Source organism: Nelumbo nucifera, chromosome 5 (assembly GCF_055504915.1).
Source record: "Nelumbo nucifera cultivar China Antique chromosome 5, China Antique-T2T, whole genome shotgun sequence".
Classification (NCBI taxonomy): Eukaryota; Viridiplantae; Streptophyta; class Magnoliopsida; order Proteales; family Nelumbonaceae; genus Nelumbo; species Nelumbo nucifera.
In genome coordinates, this window is record NC_142653.1 from 8,807,012 (window position 1) to 8,827,428 (window position 20,417).

At 40.6% G+C, this 20,417-nt stretch overlaps 1 protein-coding gene and 1 pseudogene across 12 annotated transcripts in view; one reads left to right on the plus strand and one right to left on the minus strand.

The window, feature by feature from the left end:
* LOC104607481 (TIP41-like protein) overlaps positions 1-20,417 on the plus strand; it is a 30,633-nt gene continuing 10,216 nt past the window's right edge. For 2 of the 12 annotated variants that reach the window (XM_010273148.3, XM_088887837.1), the window contains exons 1-8: positions 141-577; positions 643-828; positions 3,747-3,837; positions 4,059-4,175; positions 4,280-4,339; positions 4,448-4,489; positions 4,750-4,878; positions 18,939-19,045. In XM_010273148.3, the coding sequence (XP_010271450.1) occupies positions 438-577; positions 643-828; positions 3,747-3,837; positions 4,059-4,175; positions 4,280-4,339; positions 4,448-4,489; positions 4,750-4,878; positions 18,939-19,045 (872 nt within the window). In that variant the 5' untranslated portion in view covers positions 141-437. Of the gene's footprint in view, positions 578-642; positions 829-3,746; positions 3,838-4,058; positions 4,176-4,279; positions 4,340-4,447; positions 4,490-4,749; positions 4,879-6,265; positions 6,403-18,938; positions 19,236-19,258; positions 20,412-20,417 lie in introns of those variants that run through there. The other 10 variants (XM_010273140.3, XM_088887835.1, XM_088887840.1 and 7 more) reach the window with 10 other exon arrangements.
* LOC148791219 (putative serine/threonine-protein phosphatase 2A regulatory subunit B'' subunit TON2 pseudogene) lies at positions 12,334-18,929 on the minus strand (annotated as a pseudogene).

Consider the following 20,417-nt stretch of genomic DNA (forward strand, 5'->3'; position numbering starts at 1 on the left):
TTATCCACCGTAAAAGGATGGTTTCCTCCTTTAAAAGAACAGTCTTTTCCTGTGTAAACGTGTCATGCAGGAATAACCCTATTGACAGCTCAAACTGGATAGCCAAATCTTTTTTTTTCCCATTGCGCTGGCTGTCGTATCGCCGGACAAACCAGTGAACCACTTTTGCTTCGACATTATTTTAGCGCTGTGCTAAAAGCCTAAAACAAGAAAGGCCTCGTTTGGCATGTCGGAGCAAAAGCCTAAAACCATGTCGGAGCAATAGCAAGAGTATCAGCGAAGAAGAATCCCGTAACCGTAATAGAGAAAAAAAAATCAAAAATAGGAAAACACCCAAAAGAAAGAACAAAGAAAGGCCAGAGCAGAGGAGGGAAGAAAGAACAGTTTTGTGATAGAGCAGAGCTATACGATTCTAAGGCCCTGAGTTCCGAACGACGATGGACATTGAGGTCGACGAGAACGAACTGAAGGCTGCTGGTGCCGAGGTACTGCCCGATGGACGGCGCGGAGTGCGCATCCATGGCTGGGAGATTGAGTCACGCAAGCGGCCCATTCTCAACTCCATCAACCTTCACCGGTAATTTTTCATCTCTCTCTCTCTCTCTTCATCCGTATATGCTTTATTTACGAATATGTCTGCAGGTGGGAACAGAAGCTTCAGACAACCCACTTACCGGAGATGGTTTTTGGAGAGAGTTGTCTTGTTCTTTACCACGCGAATAGTCGCGTTAAGATTCATTTTAATGCGTTTGACGCTCTCATTGGATGGAAGCAAGAAGCTTTACCACCAGTTGAAGTCCCTGCAGCAGCAAAGTGGAAATTCAGAAGGTGTTGTGGATATGTGCATATTTCTTCCTTTTGGATCACATCTTAGTTGGAATCATGCATTGCTATATGACCAAAAGCTGTATGCATGTAAATGAAAATCAGTGTAATAAAAAAGGACAATGGCTAATACTTGATTCCATCATGTTATAAGAGGGGAGGGGAAAAATATCAGAAGGTTTACATATTTTGCAAACTTCGCATCCTCATTTTAGACAGAGATGTTCACTAACGTATGATTAGCTACCTCATTTTTTTTCCTCTCAAAGAGGATAATGATTTTTTTTTTTTTCATAGGCTCAGTTTGGAAGGAGTACACAACTACACATACAAATATGTACGGTACAAATACATACAAAATAATACAAAATACAAGGTTTTGCGCTCTACACATTTGTATTTGTACTCCTTCCAAATGTAGTCATAAAGACAATATTCATTGATATTCCAGCATTATGTATCAACCTCTCTTAAATCTATTAAAACTCAGTAGACACATGTAAGGGTTCTACTGGACTATTAGTTGATATAGATTTTACGGATCCAATGAGTTAAGTCCCCGGGAACCTCCCAAAACACGTTTCCTATTAGGTCTACTAAAACCTAATCCAAATTGAATAAAAAACCATGGTGGACCTACATACTTGGATGGCACACCCTAGTTATGCTTCTTTTTTTTTGATCAATATACCCTAGTTATGCATCTAGTCAAGAGTCAAACTTCTATATATATATATTTTTTGATGAGAATACTTGTTGAGCCAATGCACAAAATCTATCAACTTTTTGATTCTTCTACTTTTGCCTGGCCTAAAAAGATAGGAAGGACTATGTGGAGGTGGGCTAGAGCAGCTCTGTTATGGACCACTTGGGATGAAAGGAATGCAGGAATTTTCCAAGAAAAGGAGAGAAGATTACAAGATATAAAGGATTGTGTGCTAAATAGAGTAATTCATTGGTTGGAAACTTTGGAGAGTTTCAATCAATTTTCCTATGATGATCTGTGGAGGAATTGGTCTACTGTGGCAAGGTGCTCTTCCAAAAAGGAAAAAGGTATGGGTGAGTTGGACATCGCCTCCTAAAGGTTATTTAAAACTAAATTTTGATGGAAGCAATCAAGGTAATCCAGGCCCATCTGGAATAGGTGGTGTATTGAAAAATGAGGCGACGAATGTTCTATCCTTTTTCTCGAGCCTGTTGGAGTTGGGGACTCTACAAGGGTTGAGTTGCTAGCAGCTATTCAAGGAGTACAGATTGCAAACCAGCTGGCATGGATTGGAGTCTCTTCTGATTGAAGGGGATTCCGAGGTTGAAGGACTCAGAATCTGTTACTTGCTGCTATAGGAACGAAATCAAGAAATTCAAGTGGCTTACACAGAATATGAATATAAGAATACAGTGGGTGGGAAGATCAGAAAATGCATTGGCTGATTGTTTAGCCAAGCAAGGGATAAATAGGGAACATTTGTTTTGGGCTCAGTTGTGATTTGATTTATGTATTAACTTCTGTATTTGGAGAGGACACAGCTCGCATCTCTCCTAGGGATGCTTGTTTTGTTTTGATCTTTTGAATTAATTTATTCCTCATTATAAAAAAAGCACAAAATCTAGCTTGTGTATGTGCATAGGATGGCACTCTTTTGCTTCTCTGACTGACCTGAAATCTGAAAGTAGGTGGTAGATTCATAGGATAGAACTGGTACATATCCAGGCAAATCAAACAGTTGGATAAAAAAGATGCACACTCTTGAATAGAACCCAAAACCTGGAACTGGATATTATTGTGGAAGCAATCAAACCACCAACTTCTTGTTTACACTTCTTTGACATGGAAGTGAATTAATTGCATTTGCATCAGTATGTGATTTAAGTAATAATCTTGAGAACATGAAGACCATTGATAACCCATGAAGTAAAGCAAGCCATAGCCATGGATATTACTTTTGTTCTACCTAACAACACAGGCTCCTTATAGTGATCCTGGCATTGGCACAGCCTTTCTGAAAATGATAAGCCAAATTACCATATCCAATGGCTGTCTGCTCCCCTACATTGTTATGTATCTCTTCATTTTCTGCTCTCCCTTTCCACAATGGTATTTCAACACGGATTTGGTCCTTGTAGAGATACTAGCATCCTGGTCAAATTTCAAAGGCCAGCCACATGGTTTAGGTCAATGGAACCACTGCACCTCAATTACTTCTGTGGTAATACATACGTGTTACTTGTAGTTCTCTTCTAAGTTGAGAAAAGAATTAGTAGCTTTGTCTGCCTTGTATAATCTGCACTTTAGAGGCAAGTCAAACCCTTTAAAGTTCAAACATCTTTATTGCTTTGAAACGCATGGATATTTCTAAGGAACTGATTTGGCACATCCCATTTTTGACAAACTAGGCAAATCCCTAGTGAAAAGACAAAGAAACCATTGTTTTTGTGATAAAAGTCAAAAACATGGGGCGTGCTTTAGTCTTTTCAAACGTATGCTTCTTGTCTCATAATTATGGGCATGTCCCCTTGACCAAAAAAGGGATGTACCTAAGTTCTGTTTGTTTGGAATGCAATTTCATTTGTACTAGTAAAAATGGATGGGAGTGCAAATGAGAATTTTGCAAATTTTGGTTTGTTTTTGCCTCAACTTTTAAGTTATTTTGCTTTAGTTTTCATTTTACTTCATATGCATTGCAAACAAACAAAATAAAGTGAAACCTATAACAAAATTAAATGCAAATTGGACTCCAACTCATTTGCACTTCCATACTTTTGCTCCAATGCAAATGAAATTGCAGTGGAAACAAACAAGGCCTAAATGATTTCCTTATTTCTATTGTTATTCATTATCATTATATTAGATTGTTCAAATCCTGTTCCCCTCATGGAAAGAATTGAGTATCCAATCTCACATATTATTCATGGATTTGCAGCAAACCTTTCCAGCAGGTTATACTTGATTATGACTATACTTTCACAACTCCATATTGTGGAAGTGAGATGATTGACATAAACCTGGAGAAGGTGAGAGACAAGACAGCCTATTAATTAATGTTCAGTTTTTCTGCATTGATCTACACTGCTTTCATATACTTCATTCCTTGAATTTGAAATTTTTAGGGTGAGGGATGGGTCATGAACAAACAAATCCATGTAATTTGTTATGCTAATAATGTTTCATGCTTACTATTATTTGTATTTGTTGGTACTGATGTTATTTTCCTGTTTTATCATTTCATGATCAGCATCTAATGGGGGCCACCTCAGAGGAGGGGGGCTGTTGTTTGCATTGGGAAGACTCTGATGAGCAAATTGATTTGGTTGCGCTTGCAAATAAAGAGCCTATTCTCTTTTATGATGAGGTGTTTACTCAGACACAATTGTGATTAGAGAAACATAATTAACCGGTAACCCATATTTTGCTATTTCTTATTCTTATTGCCTCTTCCATGACTTAAGTCAACAGGTGGTCTTATATGAAGACGAATTAGCTGATAATGGGGTGTCTCTATTAACTGTTAAAGTGGTAACTTTCCATTTTTAACCATTTATTTATGAAGAGATTCTGTTTTTCTTTTGTGCGAAGTGTTTATATAATGAACAGGATGTACCTATTGTTTCATAATCTTTGCAGAGAGTCATGCCAAGCTGCTGGTTTCTACTGCTGCGTTTCTGGGTGAGTTAATCCCCCTTTCCAGGATTTCATTTCTTCCTTGGGTAGGCAATAAATCTCTTCTATAGTTTCTTTTCCAATGTCTGAACTGTTCTGGCCCAGGGTCCTTTGGTTTAATAAAACGAACTGAAACATTGGAAAAAAAGAAAAGAGTTTTCAAGAAATAAGTGAAAATAATCAGTGGATCTCTTTTCTTCTCTTTCTTCAGCTCATGTGGGTCTCTGAATTTTCTTGTTAGACATTGAATCCATTCTTTTCCACAGCTTAGAGTTGATGGGGTACTTGTGAGATTAAGGGATACTAGGATGTATTGTGCTTTTGAGAGCAAAGCCAGCCTCAGCATCCTACGAGAGTGTTGCTGTAGAGAAAACTCCTTTCAAGCTTTATCTGCAGTAAGTTTATGAACCCACTGTCCTAATCTTTTCAAGCATGTTAATGAATTCCATTTAAACTGGACTGCAAAACACCAGTTGTTCATTGCTATTTCCTCTTTGGAGTTGTGCTTGTGGTTTTGTTGAATTATGGAGAAGTTTGAATTAGGTTCCACCTAAAAATATGGCATTTTTTTATTGATAAAACAAAATTTTGTGTCCATTTTATATACATAATTTATTATAAAAAATGATACACAAAATTTGGTTTCTTTCCTAGCACCCCTTTTTGATAGCCAGTCCCTACTACCTATCTCTCTTATTCCACTCATATGGTATATGTTATTCCTCTCCCCTGAGAGGCAATCCTCTAGTAAAGCATAAATCTATTTGCTCCTTGTTTTGCCAAAGCATTAGTCATACTATTAGCTGATCTTTGTGTCCATTTATAAGGTAACTCTTATCTCCCCAACTAGAGCCTTTGCTACCTTCAAATATACATCTGTATTTCCAAGAGCCTGTGGTGTTTCTGAACCACCCCAATACTACCTTTGAATTCCCTTCCACCACTAACTCTGTGGGGTTTAGTGATTTGGCCAATCTCAAGTCTTGTAGTACTAGCAGTTCAGCCCTTATAGAATCACCATAACTTGCAGACCCAGAAAGGAAAGCCATGGTTACACCATGAAAATTCCTAAAAATTCTCTCAATTCCTGAAATCCCTGGATGCCTAGGCTACTTCCATCAAGTAGGCTGCATTGATGATGGAAAATGAAAGTGAAGAGTGATGGTTTTAGGGTTATAATGGCCGACGTTATGCTCTCAAATGAATGATCTATTTATATATTAATACAATTATTGGAAGTTACATGAACACCCTTCTTGGGGTTGTACATTTAGTGAAATCTGTTAGTGAAGGGGTATTTCGGTCTTTGTACCTGTTGAGAATGCTGATGTGTACTATTATGTTAGTTCGAGTGCCTCTTACTTAAATAAGGGCACTTATGTCTTTTCCAATTATATTAATAATATAATAACAGGTCTGGCCGAAACTAGGGTTGACTTTTTCCTAATTCGAACCAGACCTTTTCTCTTCTTCTTCCTCTTTCTTCCTTCTTCTTTCCTCTCTTCCTTCTTGCTGTTTACTTTACTTTTTAGCTAACAAACAAAACAGACTTCTAGGGCAGGCCGAACTTCAACATGGTATCAGAGCCACATTAAACAAATCAGACTTGCTAGAATTCTGTTTTCTGTGCATTCGAACTAGGGTTTCTCAGCCGTTGGTTGGAGACTGGGAAAAGGGCTGAAAAGGAGTGATCGCCCTCTTCCCTTGGAGGCTTCTATGCCTCCGGTGGTGTCGTTGGTGATTGGTTGCTGTGGTTTCTAAGTCCTCCCCTAATTAATGTAGGGCTGGTGCGTGTGGTGCGGTGGTGTTTCATTCCTTCGTGTGGTTGGCCTTCAGGCGATGAGGTAAGGAGTTTTTTTTTATGCATAATTTCTGTTATGGAACACATGAGAGGTGTGGTACAGATCGTATGATGGGTTTTCAGATTGCAGTATGCTAGGGTTTATGCTGGTTTGTGTGTGATTCGAAGGGAAGTAGTGTTTACTTAGTGGTGAAACTTCCGGTTGCTGTAGAGTAGGGTTTGTGGTGTTACAAGTACGGCTTTCAACCTTTATTATTGCTGAAATCAGTGTGCAGATTTCAGTGAAGTGTCTTTGTGCAGTGTGCAGTGTGTAGTGCTCAAGATTCAGTGATAAGGGAATTCGGCAATGGCAGATAATAGTGATAGTAAACCTAGTGTGATGATATCTACTGATGTCCCTTGGGCCAAGTCTATAGAGGTTTTTCTGAAGGCGAAGAAGAAGGTAAAGCACATAAGAGAGGAGAAACCCCCTACTAATTCTCAGGAGTACAAAGACCGGGAACAGGAAGATGCACAAATCATCACATGGTTGTGGAACAGTATGGAACCCAGAATCAGTGTGAACTTCATGTTTCTTGACACAACCAAAGAGGTGTGGGATCATGCTAAGAAATTGTATTCTGGTCAGGATAATACAATTAGGGTATATCAACTGTATTAGGAATATTTCAATCTGCAACAGAGAAATCAGAGCCTTGAGGAGTACTATGCCAGTATGAGAACTATCCGTAATGAGTTAAATGTCTATCATCCTCTCACTTCTGATGTCAAGGTTCAACAACAATAGAGAGAGCAGCTTGATGTGACTCTATCTGTAATGAGTTAAATGTCTATCATCCTCTCACTTCTGATGTCAAGGTTCAACAACAACAGAGAGAGCAGCTTGATGTGACTCGGTTTCTGGTGGGGCCGAAGTCTGAGTATAAACAAGTACGAGCCCAGATACTAGGAGGGTCTGCCCTTCCATCTTTAGAGGAGGTGTTTGCTCGTCTTCGGAGGGCTTCCATTGGATATATGGAAAACTCTAATATCTCAGATAAATCAGCATTTGCAGTGTCGAGAGGTCGAGGTGGCAGAAGTGGGGCTCGAGGAGCCTAGCCTGGCCGTGGTGGCAGTAGTGGTCCAGTGTATGGCCGGAGTGGTAGTGGTAGATCTACACATATCCGTGGTGGTGGTCGTATTGGAGGTAGAGATTCAGGGGGAGCTCGTGGTAGAGGACGTGGCTCGGGTCCACGGAGGTGTATTCATTGTGGTTTGGATGGACATACTATTAACTACTGCCATGACTTACATGGTCCACCCTCGACGTGGGCTAACCATGCCATGACTAGTGACACCAGTTTCAGCTTTAGACAGAAGAACCGGTCAGCTGACCAGGTGCCTTCTACCTCTTCAGATGGTCCAGGCAAGGAGATGGTGAGTGTTCATTGTGATGAGTATGAAAGGTTCGTTCAATCCACGTCGCACTCGGGTCCACGGAGGTGTACTCATTGTGGTTTGGATGGACATACTATTAACTATTGCTATGACTTACATGGTCCACCCTCGACGTGGGCCAACCATGCCATGACTAGTGACACCAGTTTCAGCTTTAGACAAGAGAACCGATCAGTTGACCAGATGCCTTCTACCTCTTTAGATGGTCCAGGCAAGGAGATGGTGAGTGTTCCTCGTGATGAGTATGAAATGTTCGTTCAATCCACGTCGCAGCAGAACACAACTACCTTTGCACACTCAGGTATGGCTTGTTTGGCATCCACACCCAACCCCTGGATTATTGACTCTGGAGCCTTTGATCACATGACGGGAACTCCAGGTGTGTTTTCATCTCTCACTCATTGCTCAACATCACAATCTGTTACCCTTGCTAATGGCTCCACATCATTTATTCGTGGTGTTGGTAATGTTGACTTAGACCCTGTATCCTTATCCTCTGTTTTATATGTACTTAAGCTTCCATTTAATCTTATGTCTGTTAGTAAGTTGACCAAGTCCCTTAATTGTTCCATTACATTTTACCCCTCTATGTGTGTTTTTCAGGATCTCAAGACGGGGATGAAGATTGGTGGAGGGCATGAAGCCGATGGACTGTATTATCTTGATGGTGGTGGAAGAATGTCAACGGCCCTTCAATCATCTATTTCTCCTCTCTAGTGGCATTGTAGATTTGGTCATCATTCGCTAAAAGTGTTGAAGTCCTTGGTCCCTTCATTGAGTCAACTTTCTGTTCTAGATTGTGAGTCGTGTCAATTTGGGAAACACCATCGTGTTCTCTTTCGTTCTAGGGTTGATAACCGTGTGTCGAGTCATTTTTCTTTAATTCATTCCGATGTTTGGGGTCCTTATAAAGTGATGTCATATAATGGATATAGATATTTTGTAATGGATATAGATATTTTCAAGAATGACGTGGCTCTATTTAATGAAAGAAAGAAGTGAATTATTTGCCATCTTCCAGAAATTTTATACTAAGATCCACAATCAATTTGGCGTTCACATCAAAATTTTCCGTTTTGATAATGGCCGTGAATACTTGTCTTCATTTTTTCAAGAATACTTGGACCAACATGGCATTATACACCAAACTTTATGTACCTACACCCCACAACAAAATGGGGTTGCTGAGAGAAAGAACCGACATCTTGTAAAAACAGCACGCTCACTCATGCACCACATGAATGTTCCCAAACCCTTTTGGAGTGATGCAATGCTCACCTTTTGTTTCTTAATTAATCGGATGCTCACGTCTATTCTTGATGGTCGTTCTCCTTTTAGTGTCTTGTTCCCCAACATGTCTCCGCTTCTGTTTCCTCCTCGGGTATTTGGGTGTGTCCGCTTCGTCCATAATCTGGGTCCCGGGACTGACAAGTTCGATGCACGATCCCTTAAGTGTATCTTCCTTGGCTATTCCCGGACTCAGAAAGGGTACAAGTGTTACCATCCCAGTTCTCGTCGTTCCTTGGTATGTGTTGATGTTACTTTCTTCGAGTCTACTCCATTCTTCGTGGGGTCTGGTGATGCTGCTTCCTCTACATCACCTCCTCCTCTTCCCCTTCCTGTGGCTGATCCTCCTCCTCTGGTTCCAATCGTGCCTACGCCCTTGCCTCTGGTGCCACCGTCCGTTGACCGTCCACCTATCCGTCACGTGTATACACATCGCCCACGTGTACCGGCTGCGACTCCTTTGGCTTCATCACCGTCGACGGATCCAACTCCAGATATGACACCAGCCTCCGACTTTGATCTTCCTATTGCCTTACGGAAAGGTAAACACACATGCACCCTTCACCCTATTTCCAATTTTGTTTCCCTTACTCACCTCTCCGCCTCCCATCGCCAGTTCATCTCTTTGTTATCCTCAGTGGTTGTTCCTAAGGATGTCCAGGAAGCCCTTACCTCTCCAGAGTGGTGCCGTGTTATGGAAGAAGAGCTCTCTGCCCTCCATCATAATCACACTTGGGACCTCACCGCTCTTCCTCCTAGGAAGCAGGCTGTCGGTTGTAAGTGGGTGTATACCGTTAAGTACTTGTCAGATGGTCGTGTTGAGCGCCTGAAGGCGCGACTGGTTGCAAAAGGGTACTCCCAAACCTATGGCATTGACTACACAGAGACATTCTCCCCGGTTGCTAAGATAGGGTCAGTTCGTGTTGTCATCTCCCTTGCAACTATGTATGATTGGCCTCTATATCAGCTAGATATCAAAAATGCCTTTTTGCATGGTGATTTGCTCGAGGAGGTCTACATGGAGCAACCACCAGGGTTTGTTGCTCAGGGGGAGGATGGTACGGTATGCAGACTTAAGAAGGCTATATATGGACTTAAACAGTCCCCTCGAGCATGGTTTGGTAGGTTTAGTGAGGTGGTCAAGAAGTTTGGTATGAAACAGTGCCAAGTTGATCACTCTGTCTTCAGTCATGACTCTTCTACAAGCAAAATACTACTTGTGGTGTATGTAGATGATATCGTTGTGACTGGGAATGATAAAATGGGCATTGACAAATTGAAGGCATTCCTACAGGAACACTTTCAGACAAAGGACCTTGGCAAATTGAAATACTTTTTGGGCATAGAGGTAGCAAGATCTAAGCATGGCATTAATTTGTGTAAGAGGAAATATGTGCTTGATTTACTAGAAGAAACAAGTTTGTTGGGTACTAAACCGACTGAGACACCTATGGAAACAAATACGAGGCTGAGCAGTGATATAGGTGAAGTATTTGAAGACCCTGGCAGGTACCGACGACTTGTAGGCAAACTAAACTACCTAACCATTACTCGGCCGGATATTTCATTTGTGGTTAGTGTGGTGAGTCAGTTCATGCAGAAACCTTTGGTCCCACATTGGAATGCAGTGCTAAGGATTGTGAGGTACTTGAAAGGAGCTCCTGGCCATGGTTTGTTGTACAAAAGTGGCGGAAAACTGGAAGTAGAAGGATACACCGATGTTGATTGGGTAGGTTCTATGCTTGATAGACGGTCTATCACAGGCTATTGCACCTTTCTGGGGGTAACCTGGTAATGTGGAAAAGTAAGAAGCAAACAGTTGTGGCAAGAAGCAGTGCAGAAGCAAAATATAGGGCCATGGCACATACTGCTTGTGAATTAGTGTGGCTAAGGAACCTTCTACAGGAGATAGGATATGACATCAGTACTCCAATGAAGCTCTATTGTGACAATCAGGCAGCGGTTCATATCTCTTTCAATCCGGTGTTTCATGAAAGAACCAAGCACAACGAAGTTGACCGTCATTTTGTGAGAGAGAAGGTGCTGAATGGAGTGATAGAGACTGCATATGTTAATACGGGAAACCAGTGGGCAGACTTGTTTACAAAAGGTTTGAGTCGGGGGAGAGTGAACTACATATGTAACAAGCTGGGATTATATGATATATACTCACCAGCTTGAGGGGGAGTGTTAGTGAAGGGTATTTCGGTCTTTGTACCTGTCGAGAATGCTGATGTGTACTATTATGTTAGTTCGAGTGCCTCTTACTTAAATAAGGTCACTTATGTCTTTTCCAATTATATTAATAATATAATAACAGGTCTGGCCGAAACTAGGGTTGACTTTTTCCTAATTCGAACCAGACCTTTTCTCTTCTTCTTCCTCTTTCTTCCTTCTTCTTTCCTCTCTTCCTTCTTGCTGTTTACTTTACTTTTCAGCTAACAAACAAAACAAACTTCTAGGGCAGGCCGAACTTCAACAAAATCTAACAAGGAAACACACTTATTAAAATACTCATTTCACTCAATTAATTACATAAAATGCCATCATAAATATTTCAACACCCAATTGATGCAATCTTGATAGCAATTAGGCTCAGTTAATCTTCCAAGGCTTCAAATATGGAAGAAAGGCAGCTTGAAGTTTGTAGTGTGACAAAATACTAGCAAACTACTCCCCCAAGGATCCAATCAGCTTGGAATGTACTCATGGCAGTGCTCAAGGTCATGGTTCCTACCCATGTTAAAGATGAATAATATATTGATCAATCAGATGGTACCCATGGCAGCTCACAACTTTTAACCAAGGACAATCAACATGGTATTCATGGAAGCCCATAATTCTTAAACAACACAATGATACGAGTGAAGAGAAACGTTATTCTTAAAAAAAGAGTGAAGGAATTCCTTTTCTGATACCAAATAGAAAATTAAGGAATGAGAGGAAGAGTGATAGTTTTAGGGTTAAAAAGATCCAATGTTGAAATTACATGAACAACCTTCTTGAGGTTGTATATTTAGTGAACAAAGACAATTTGAGGGTTTAAATTTAGAACATTAGTTCTTTATTCACCCACCATGCTCACCCTAGTAGGGGTGAAATTCTACTTTCATTGCTTTGGTCCCTAAAAAATTGGATGCATGCTATCCAAGAGAGTTTAGACCCATCAGTAGGGTGATCATTTCAGCCCAAATTGGCCTGGCCTGCACAAGCCCATCTAGGAAATTCCAGGCTTGGGCCTAGGTTTTGTGTTTAGGCCCTGCTTGGGCCTGAGCCCGCACCAGGTCTACAAATTTTTGGTCGGGCCTGGGCCTAATACTTCAAGCCTAGCCCTATCGGCATATATTTAAATATATCATAATGTATACTTTCATACATAATTTATACATATGTCATATGTGTATATGTTATTTTATGTTATATTATATATTTTATGTATAAATATTATAATATGACATTTATAATTGTATTATATAATATTTTATAGAAAATAAAATTATATGCATATTTATATGCAATTTAACATAAAATACTATGTGTATGTAATGTTTTATATATAGAAAACATAGGCCTGAAATCTGGCCTGGTCAAAGCGTAGCTTGAGCCCAGCCCATGATCACCTCTACCCATTATCTTGGTTAACAGCCTGTACAAAATAATTGCTAAGGTTCTTGGAAGATCAGATCTGTGCTCCCTTTCATTATCTCCTCAAATCAAGGGGTGTTTGTTAATGAGAGTGTGGAGTGAAAAGAACTAGTAAAATGAGCATAGTTTGTAAGCTTGATCTGGAGAAGGCCTATGACCTAGTGGATCATTTTCCAACTATTAGAGGAATTAGACAGAGACTCTCTCTCTCTCTCTCTCCCTCTTTTTGTTTACCTTAGTAGCTGATGTTTTATGGGAATTAATCCATAGAGCAAATTCGAGAGAGTTGGTGAGAGGTTGGAGTGTGGGTAGAGATAGGGTGCTTATTACCCATTTGCAATTTGTTGACATTACAATCTTATTTTTGTGAGGGAGATGACCTCAGATGGGCTAGAAATTTGAAGTTGGTGGTTCAACTCTTTGAACAAATGTCAAATTTAAGAATTAATTTTAAATGTCCAATGATTATTTGGGGCTGTCTACCTTTGGGAGATAACCCAAAGAATGGATGTTTCTGGAATCTTGTGGTTGATACTTGACAGAGTTACAAAGAGATTAGCTTCTTGAAAGTGGAATTATCTTTGGGTGGTAGGATTGCACTGATAAAATTGACTTTGGCCAACTTGCTTGTTTATTTCTTATTAGTGTTCAAGATCCCAATGGGGGCATGCAGAAGACTGGAGAAATTAATGAGAGATTTTTTATGTGGGAACTAGGGGAGGAAAGAAGAGACCATAGGGTTAACTAGGAAGTTGTAAGTGGAAACAAGAGTTGTGGTGGGTTAGGAATTGGAAATATTCAAAAGAGGAATATGACATTAGGGAAGTGGTTGTGGAGATTGCCAGTAGATAAGGATAAAATGTGGGCTAAGGTGATTTTAAGCATTCATGGGCTGGCGGCTAAGGGCTGGGATGCGGGAGTGTTGGCTTGAGCTACTAGTACTTCTCCTTGGAAATCTATACATGCCATCCTACCATCCTTCCTGCCTTTTACCAGGTACAATCTTTTCTTTGGAAATCTTGTAAAGTTTTTGGGAACATGTTTTGGTGGGGAATTTTCCATTAAAAGAAAAACTTCCTTATTTTCCATCTCTAATTATAAAGATGAGCCAGTGTCTACCTTATCGATTCCATCTGAAGTGGGTTCTGAGTTTGAGTGGGACTTGGGTGTTAGGAGGAAGTTCAGATATTCAGATATGGACAATGTCCTGACATAGCTTCAACTTTTACAAGGGGTTTTCTTGGATCCTTCAAAAGTGGACTCCCAAATTTGGACCCTATCCTCTTCTACCTTTACCCATGCCTCTTTCTTCAAAGCTTTAGCACATTCCTCTGCAGTCTTGGGCAACCATGGTAAACTGGTTCCTTGGGGCCTTTTGTTGGGAAGTTTTCTTGGGAAGGATCAACACCTGCAACCTACTTCAAAGAAAAAAGCCTTTTTGGTATTTATCTCCTAACCAGTGCATTCTTTGTAAAATTAATGGTAAGTCTTACCATATTGATAAAAAAAATGGTAAGTCTTACCATCACTTATTAATCTCCTGTCCCTTAAGAGGGGGAGAGTGTTGTGGAGATGCACAAGAGCTGCAATTTGTTGGACAGTATGGGAGGAAAGGATCCAAAGAATATTTGCTGAAAAGGAGAGTAGTAGAGGGGCAATTGTTGAAGTAATCATTGTGAGAGTGGTTCAGTGGGTAAAATCTATGGATTTATTTGATGATATTTCTACAATGGCCTTGCTGAATAACTGGAAGTAAGTGGCATCTTCAGCCCCTAGCAAAGTTCTGTCCTATCCATTGTTGACTCCACCAGTTTATGGTTTCACTAAGTTGAACTTTGATGGTAGTAATGAAGGAAACCCTGGATCTTCAGGTGTTCGAGAAGTTTTCAGGAATGAGGAAGGTGAAATTATTGCCTTGTTCTTAGGCCCAATTGGTTTGGGTGACTCACTTCGAGCTGAGATTTGGCTGTTTTGGATGGTGCAAAAAGGGCTAGGGAACTGAACATTAGCCGGTTGGTCAATGAAGGAGATTCAAAATTTGTAATAGGCTGGCTAGAGGAGGATGATGGTTTGTGGAGCTGCATTAATGAAAGAAGGAAATTTAAGTGGCTGACTCAGGGTATGAAAGTGAGACTGCAGTGGGTTAAAAGATGTGCTAATTCTTTTGCAGACACGCTTCCAAACAAGGGGAGGGAAGGGATCATATGTTTTGGGCTATCTTGTAATTCTGTTGCTCCTTGTGGGGAGAGTGAAGAGTACCTCTCCTTGCACCTATACTTGTATATTTTTTCTTATTTCTAATAAAATGGTTCTGTTATTGATAACAAAAAAATGTTCACCCTAGTAGGACTTTTCTCTTTTTTTGTCCCATATCAATCTAGTTTGGTATTATTTGCAAGAATCATACATACGGTTTTCCCTACATCAAGAGTTCTATTACAAAGCTGAAAAGATTCAGGTCCATCATTGACAGAATTGATAACTCATCCAATGCTACGTAACAAGAACAAGGGTAAGAAATCTCCAGGCCATTGACTGATAAATTTGAGTGGTGACTTCCATGTTGGGGATGTGAGAAGCTGTCCTCTTTCAGACAGTGTGATAGGACCACTTTGAATTCTGAGAATCTGAGCTGGTTCGAGGGAGCTCACCCTCCTGAAATAGACGAGAGAGAGAGGAAGAGAGGAAGAAGAGAGAGATGGTAGAAGACTAAAGGATTACTTCATTTCATCCCTCCAATAGATGGGGGTTACAATTATTTATACTCTCTCTTCAGTCTCTCCTGCACATGGACTAGACTGTGACTGCTAACTAACTGGAGGGACGTGGCCTCCTCACGTAAACAAACCTCAGTGGAGGTTGCACATGGGTGATCAGGTGTTTCTCTTGTGTTGGGCCTGGTTGATGTGTGTCTTGGCCTGGGTCTCATGTTGTGGGCCCGAATGGATAGTTGGGGCCTATCAGTCCCACCCTCTTCAAGAAACACCTTGTCCTCAAGGTTGACGCGGGGGATCTTGTAGGTCTTCTGGTGACAAGTTTTTCCACATGACTAAGGCTTGCTTGTGTAAGTTCTTGCCTATCTTGACCCCTCTTACATTCCTGATTTGTCGTGGTTCAATCAGTATATTCCTGTCTTCTGTGAATTGCGGAAGGGTCGGGCTGACCTTAGTTGTAGGGCTTAGGCAAGGCTTCAGCATACTAACATGGAAAATCGGGTGTAATTTCGAGCAAGTAGGAAGCTCCAATTTGTAAGCCACCTGTCCCACTCGTTCAATCACCATAAATGGGCCAAAATACTTAGGAGCTAGCTTCTGCCAAACTCATCGGGCTACTGAAGCTTTCCGGTAAGGCTGGAGCTTCAAATAGACCCAATCCCCAACTGCCAATTCAAGCTCCCGGTGATTGCGGTTGTAGGCCAACTCCATGTGCTGTTATGCTCTCTGCAAATGCAATTTAAGAAATCTCGATATCTCATCTCTTACGTCCTCAATGCGCAGCTTGTAGTTCCCTCCCTCGATCCATTTCTGATGTACATCTCTGAAAAGTGTGTGGATATCATCTATTGTAAGGTACCCTCTTCCATGGAGATCAAGACACTGAAACAAATGTCAATCCTCCCGGTATATCTTTGTTTTCTAGGGGCAAAACAAAGTCAAGGAAACTTTCAAAATCCATCTCCCGTGCATTATCACCACCACCACCATTTTTGCCACGCCGAACATGTTTATCAAATGCCCGCTCCATGAATATTTCTGTCAATGTACTATCTGCATATTCTTGAAGCTCCTGCTTGCTCAATGTCCCATTCAAAACTTTATCTAGAGCAAGAAACATATCACATATCCGTTGTGTGGATGTCAATGAGAACCAGTTTTCAGCTTGTTCAGTATCAGTGACTTCTTCCTCACTTTCCTGGTGCAGTTCCATGAGTTCCTGGAGGCAGTTACTAAGTAGTACCTTCTTTATGCATGCTTTACCTTGCCTGTGAGGGTCACAAAAGAAGAAAAATTTGCGTGCAGCTATGTGGCAGTTCATTAGAATAAAAGCTGCAGGCCTACCTTGTAGTTGTGCCAGATTAGGAATAAGACCTCTAATGTAGGCCTCCATTTCATGAGAGTGAAGGAAACCATCAGAATCCTCATCAAACTCGCTCATATCAATTCTTGCCTTAGTGAGGGAACTGTGCGCGTCACATAAAGGTAAAATGGCAGGATGGAAATTCTTCCAGACCCATCTTTCTCAAACTTCGTAAAATTTGAAAGGCTGAAAAACCTTCGACACCTTGGACCTATTTGCTCCGTACATACAGAAGCAATATGGCAAAAGTCTTCATATTTCATCTTCTTTGGTGAGAGCGTAGCTGAGGCCGGGAGAATGACAACAATGGTAAATCTCTTCTTTGTAGCAACAAGATGAGCACTAATTAATCCAACTCTAAACTGCCTGAACATACTCACAACAACAACATCCACTCAGATATAGGATATGGCACCACTGGAGATTCTAGAATGGACAAGGTGAACAATGACTACGTTAAAGATGCTTGGGTTCTTACCATCACCTATCATTTCCCCCTTTGGTTGTTGACCTGTGTCTAGAGGTCCTGTTGGAACCAAAACTCAAATCATTGAGTCTGCCTTAGCTATTTTGGCATCACTGTCAATGATCGAAAGAATCTGCCGACTTCGTAATAACTTGGTGGAAACAACCACACGTCTAATGCGATCGTCGTGGTCGAAGGTTCTGTGACCACCGGGCCTAACTCCAACAATGAACCAGAAATCATGGTTGTCACTAGGGAGCCATGGGAGAAGAGAAAGAACAGTGATCTGTAAAACTGGAGGGTGGACAGAGACGGGTTTCAGGTGGCATGGTGAGATGGGTTGGGTTATGGTTGCCGCCAACGAAAATGATGACCAGAGGTTGACCAACTGAGACAGACCTGGGCTGGGTATGGACAGGCTCGATTTAAGCGAGAGAGTGAGAGGGAAGAGAACAAGGACCAGGCGTCAAGCTACATGGATAATGATGGATGGGGTTATAGTTTTCACACTGCCCTTCTGTATCACCTCCCCTATTTTGTCACCCAACATCGCTGAGCTTGTTGATAGGGAAGTCTCAATTCCTGATGATGATCTCATTGTCGTTATTGGCTTTTCAATGCTCTCTATCAGCTTTGATCCTCCATTTTCTCCGAAATGAGTGTTGACTGAAGGAGCTCGGCGACTACGCTCTTCTAGAGAACCGACCATCGTGCCAAGCCTGTCTAAAATCATCTTCAGCTCGGCCAGAATTCCTTTCTGATTCCTCTGACTTCCCTCAAGACGACTGAGACTGTCTTCAAGCCTTGTCATCTGCGCATCCATGGATCTGGGTGGCTCTGATACCAATTGATAGGACCGCTTTGAATTCTGAGAATCTGAGCTGGTTCGAGGGAGCTCACCCTCCTGAAATAGACGAGAGAGGGAGGAAGAGAAGAAGAAGAGAGAGACGGTAGAAGACTAAAGGATTATTTCATTTCATGCCTCCAATAGATGGGGGGTTACAATTATTTATACTCTCTCTTCAGTCTCTCCTGCACATGGACTAGACTGTGACTGCTAAGTAACTGGAGGGACGTGGCCTCCTCACGTAAACGAACCCCAGTGGAGGTTGCACATGGGTGATCAGGTGTTTCTCTTGTGTTGGGCCTGGTTGATGTGTGCCTTGGCCTGGGTCTCCTGTTGTGGGCCCGAATGGATAGTTGGGGCCTATCACAGTTACTAACCCTATTTTAGAAAGTGGATTTTACTTGTTAAATGACTTGAAGGCAGCCCTTCAGTGTCTAACAAGGCACTGGATTCGTCAAATCTTGTATTATTTTTTGGATGCAAAATTTGCACTCCCAGCGAGTGCAACTGTGCAAATGAGATAAAAAGTATACATTTTGTATCAATTAGGAGTACAAATCATAATTACAAATAAACAGATGCAAAACTGAATCGGGTGCAAAATTTGTATTATCAGATTTGCACTGCAAACAAACAGAATTTTATGAACAGGAGATCCTACTCAAATGAGTCAATTTTTTTGCTTATGGTAGAAGCTTACATGTTATATTAGATTTATGGATTTCAAATTCATTTTCCTGTAGTCATTACCCAGAGGTGGAACAGGTTGTTCTTTATTTATTCTGGGACTTAGTTCCATAACTATTTTCCTTTTTCTCTTTCTCTAATTGTTCTCCCTTGTGTCTTCTCTTCTAATGAAACCTCATACATTCATCATCTTGGTGAATTGGTACAGAAAGGATATCCTTCTGATTCTGCTGCATATGGTGATCCAACTCTCATAAGTCAGAGGCTTCCCGTTATCAAGCATAAGGCCCAGAAGCTGAATATTCCTTGTAAAATGTGAGTATTCTCAGTGGCACTTTTTTTGGTAAACAATTCTCAGTGGTACTCTAGTATGATAAAAACCGTGCTATATCTGCATGCAAAAGAAACTCAAAACCAATGCTTATATGTTATTATAGATTTTTAAAACCTGCACTTAAAATTGTCTCTTTTTTTTTTCAATTTAACATTCATGGTTATCACCTTATTTCATATTTGCAATGATTTTAGAAGACAAGGAATGAATTTTCGAAAAGCTTGAGTCCCTAACATGGAGATGGAAAAGAAACATAGGATGAAGCACTAAGCCCAGTGACCAACCTAACCAACCTGGATGTTAAAAAGTAGATGCCAAAGCCCATACTTCTTCAACGGGTGTAGGAAAGCCTCCATATCCCCTTCTTGAACATGATATCTAAAATATGACTTAATTGCCACTTTTGAGAACCCAAGGCTGTGATTTGTAAATATTTCCTTTTATATGCAAGGGAGCTAGAACCTCAACTCCGTTGGATTCCGTAATAAGTCTAAGACTAGTTGTAAGTTATGTAGATAGAAGTTCTTTGAAACACCAAACTGTGGGAACGTCAGACCATCAAGTGAGTAGCCATCAAAATTGGGCTTGATTATTTCCCTGGAAAAGGAATCTATGATTCTACTATGGTGGCGCTTTTGAGATAGGATGCATAGATGTGGATAACTAGATACTAATACGGGAAATGTTCATTTCCTTGATGTACACGAGCTGAGAATTTTTGCAGATTTTGAACACAACACTTAAAAAGTAGTTGATTCTACACCAAGGAAACAAGAACAAAACATAAAGAAGGTATTAAGTTTACCTAACTAAATCACAGTGAATTATTAATACATCAATAGAATGAATGAGGGATACTAACCTAATAAAAGAAAAAAATAAATTACATTAGAATGATAAGTAGAAGAATATCTTTTATGTCTTTAGGACCTAGCATGGATTATACTGTTTTTTCCTATGCCGAGACATTGTTGATACTGAATATAAAACAACATCCACCTTGTGAGATGTTTTCACGCTCAACTCCCTACTTCTAATTACCTACAACATAACACTTTATCTAGTGCTTTCTGGTGGTTGCCTCATTTACATCACCATGAATAATTTACAGAAGGTGCTCACCCAAAGGTGGGTACCTAAGTGTGCTAAACGGCTAAGGGGGAATAGAGATGGTTTATGGAGGAATGTCCTAACTGGCTCAGCTGGTAAAGTTTGTTTAGGAGAAAATGTAAGTCAAAATTAAAACTCTCTTAGGTCTTAATTGTCCTAACAAAATCCATCATTACTCAAATAAAAACCCTCTCAAGTCATAATTGTTTCTAATGAAATCCATTATTGCTCTCTCCGATAAAA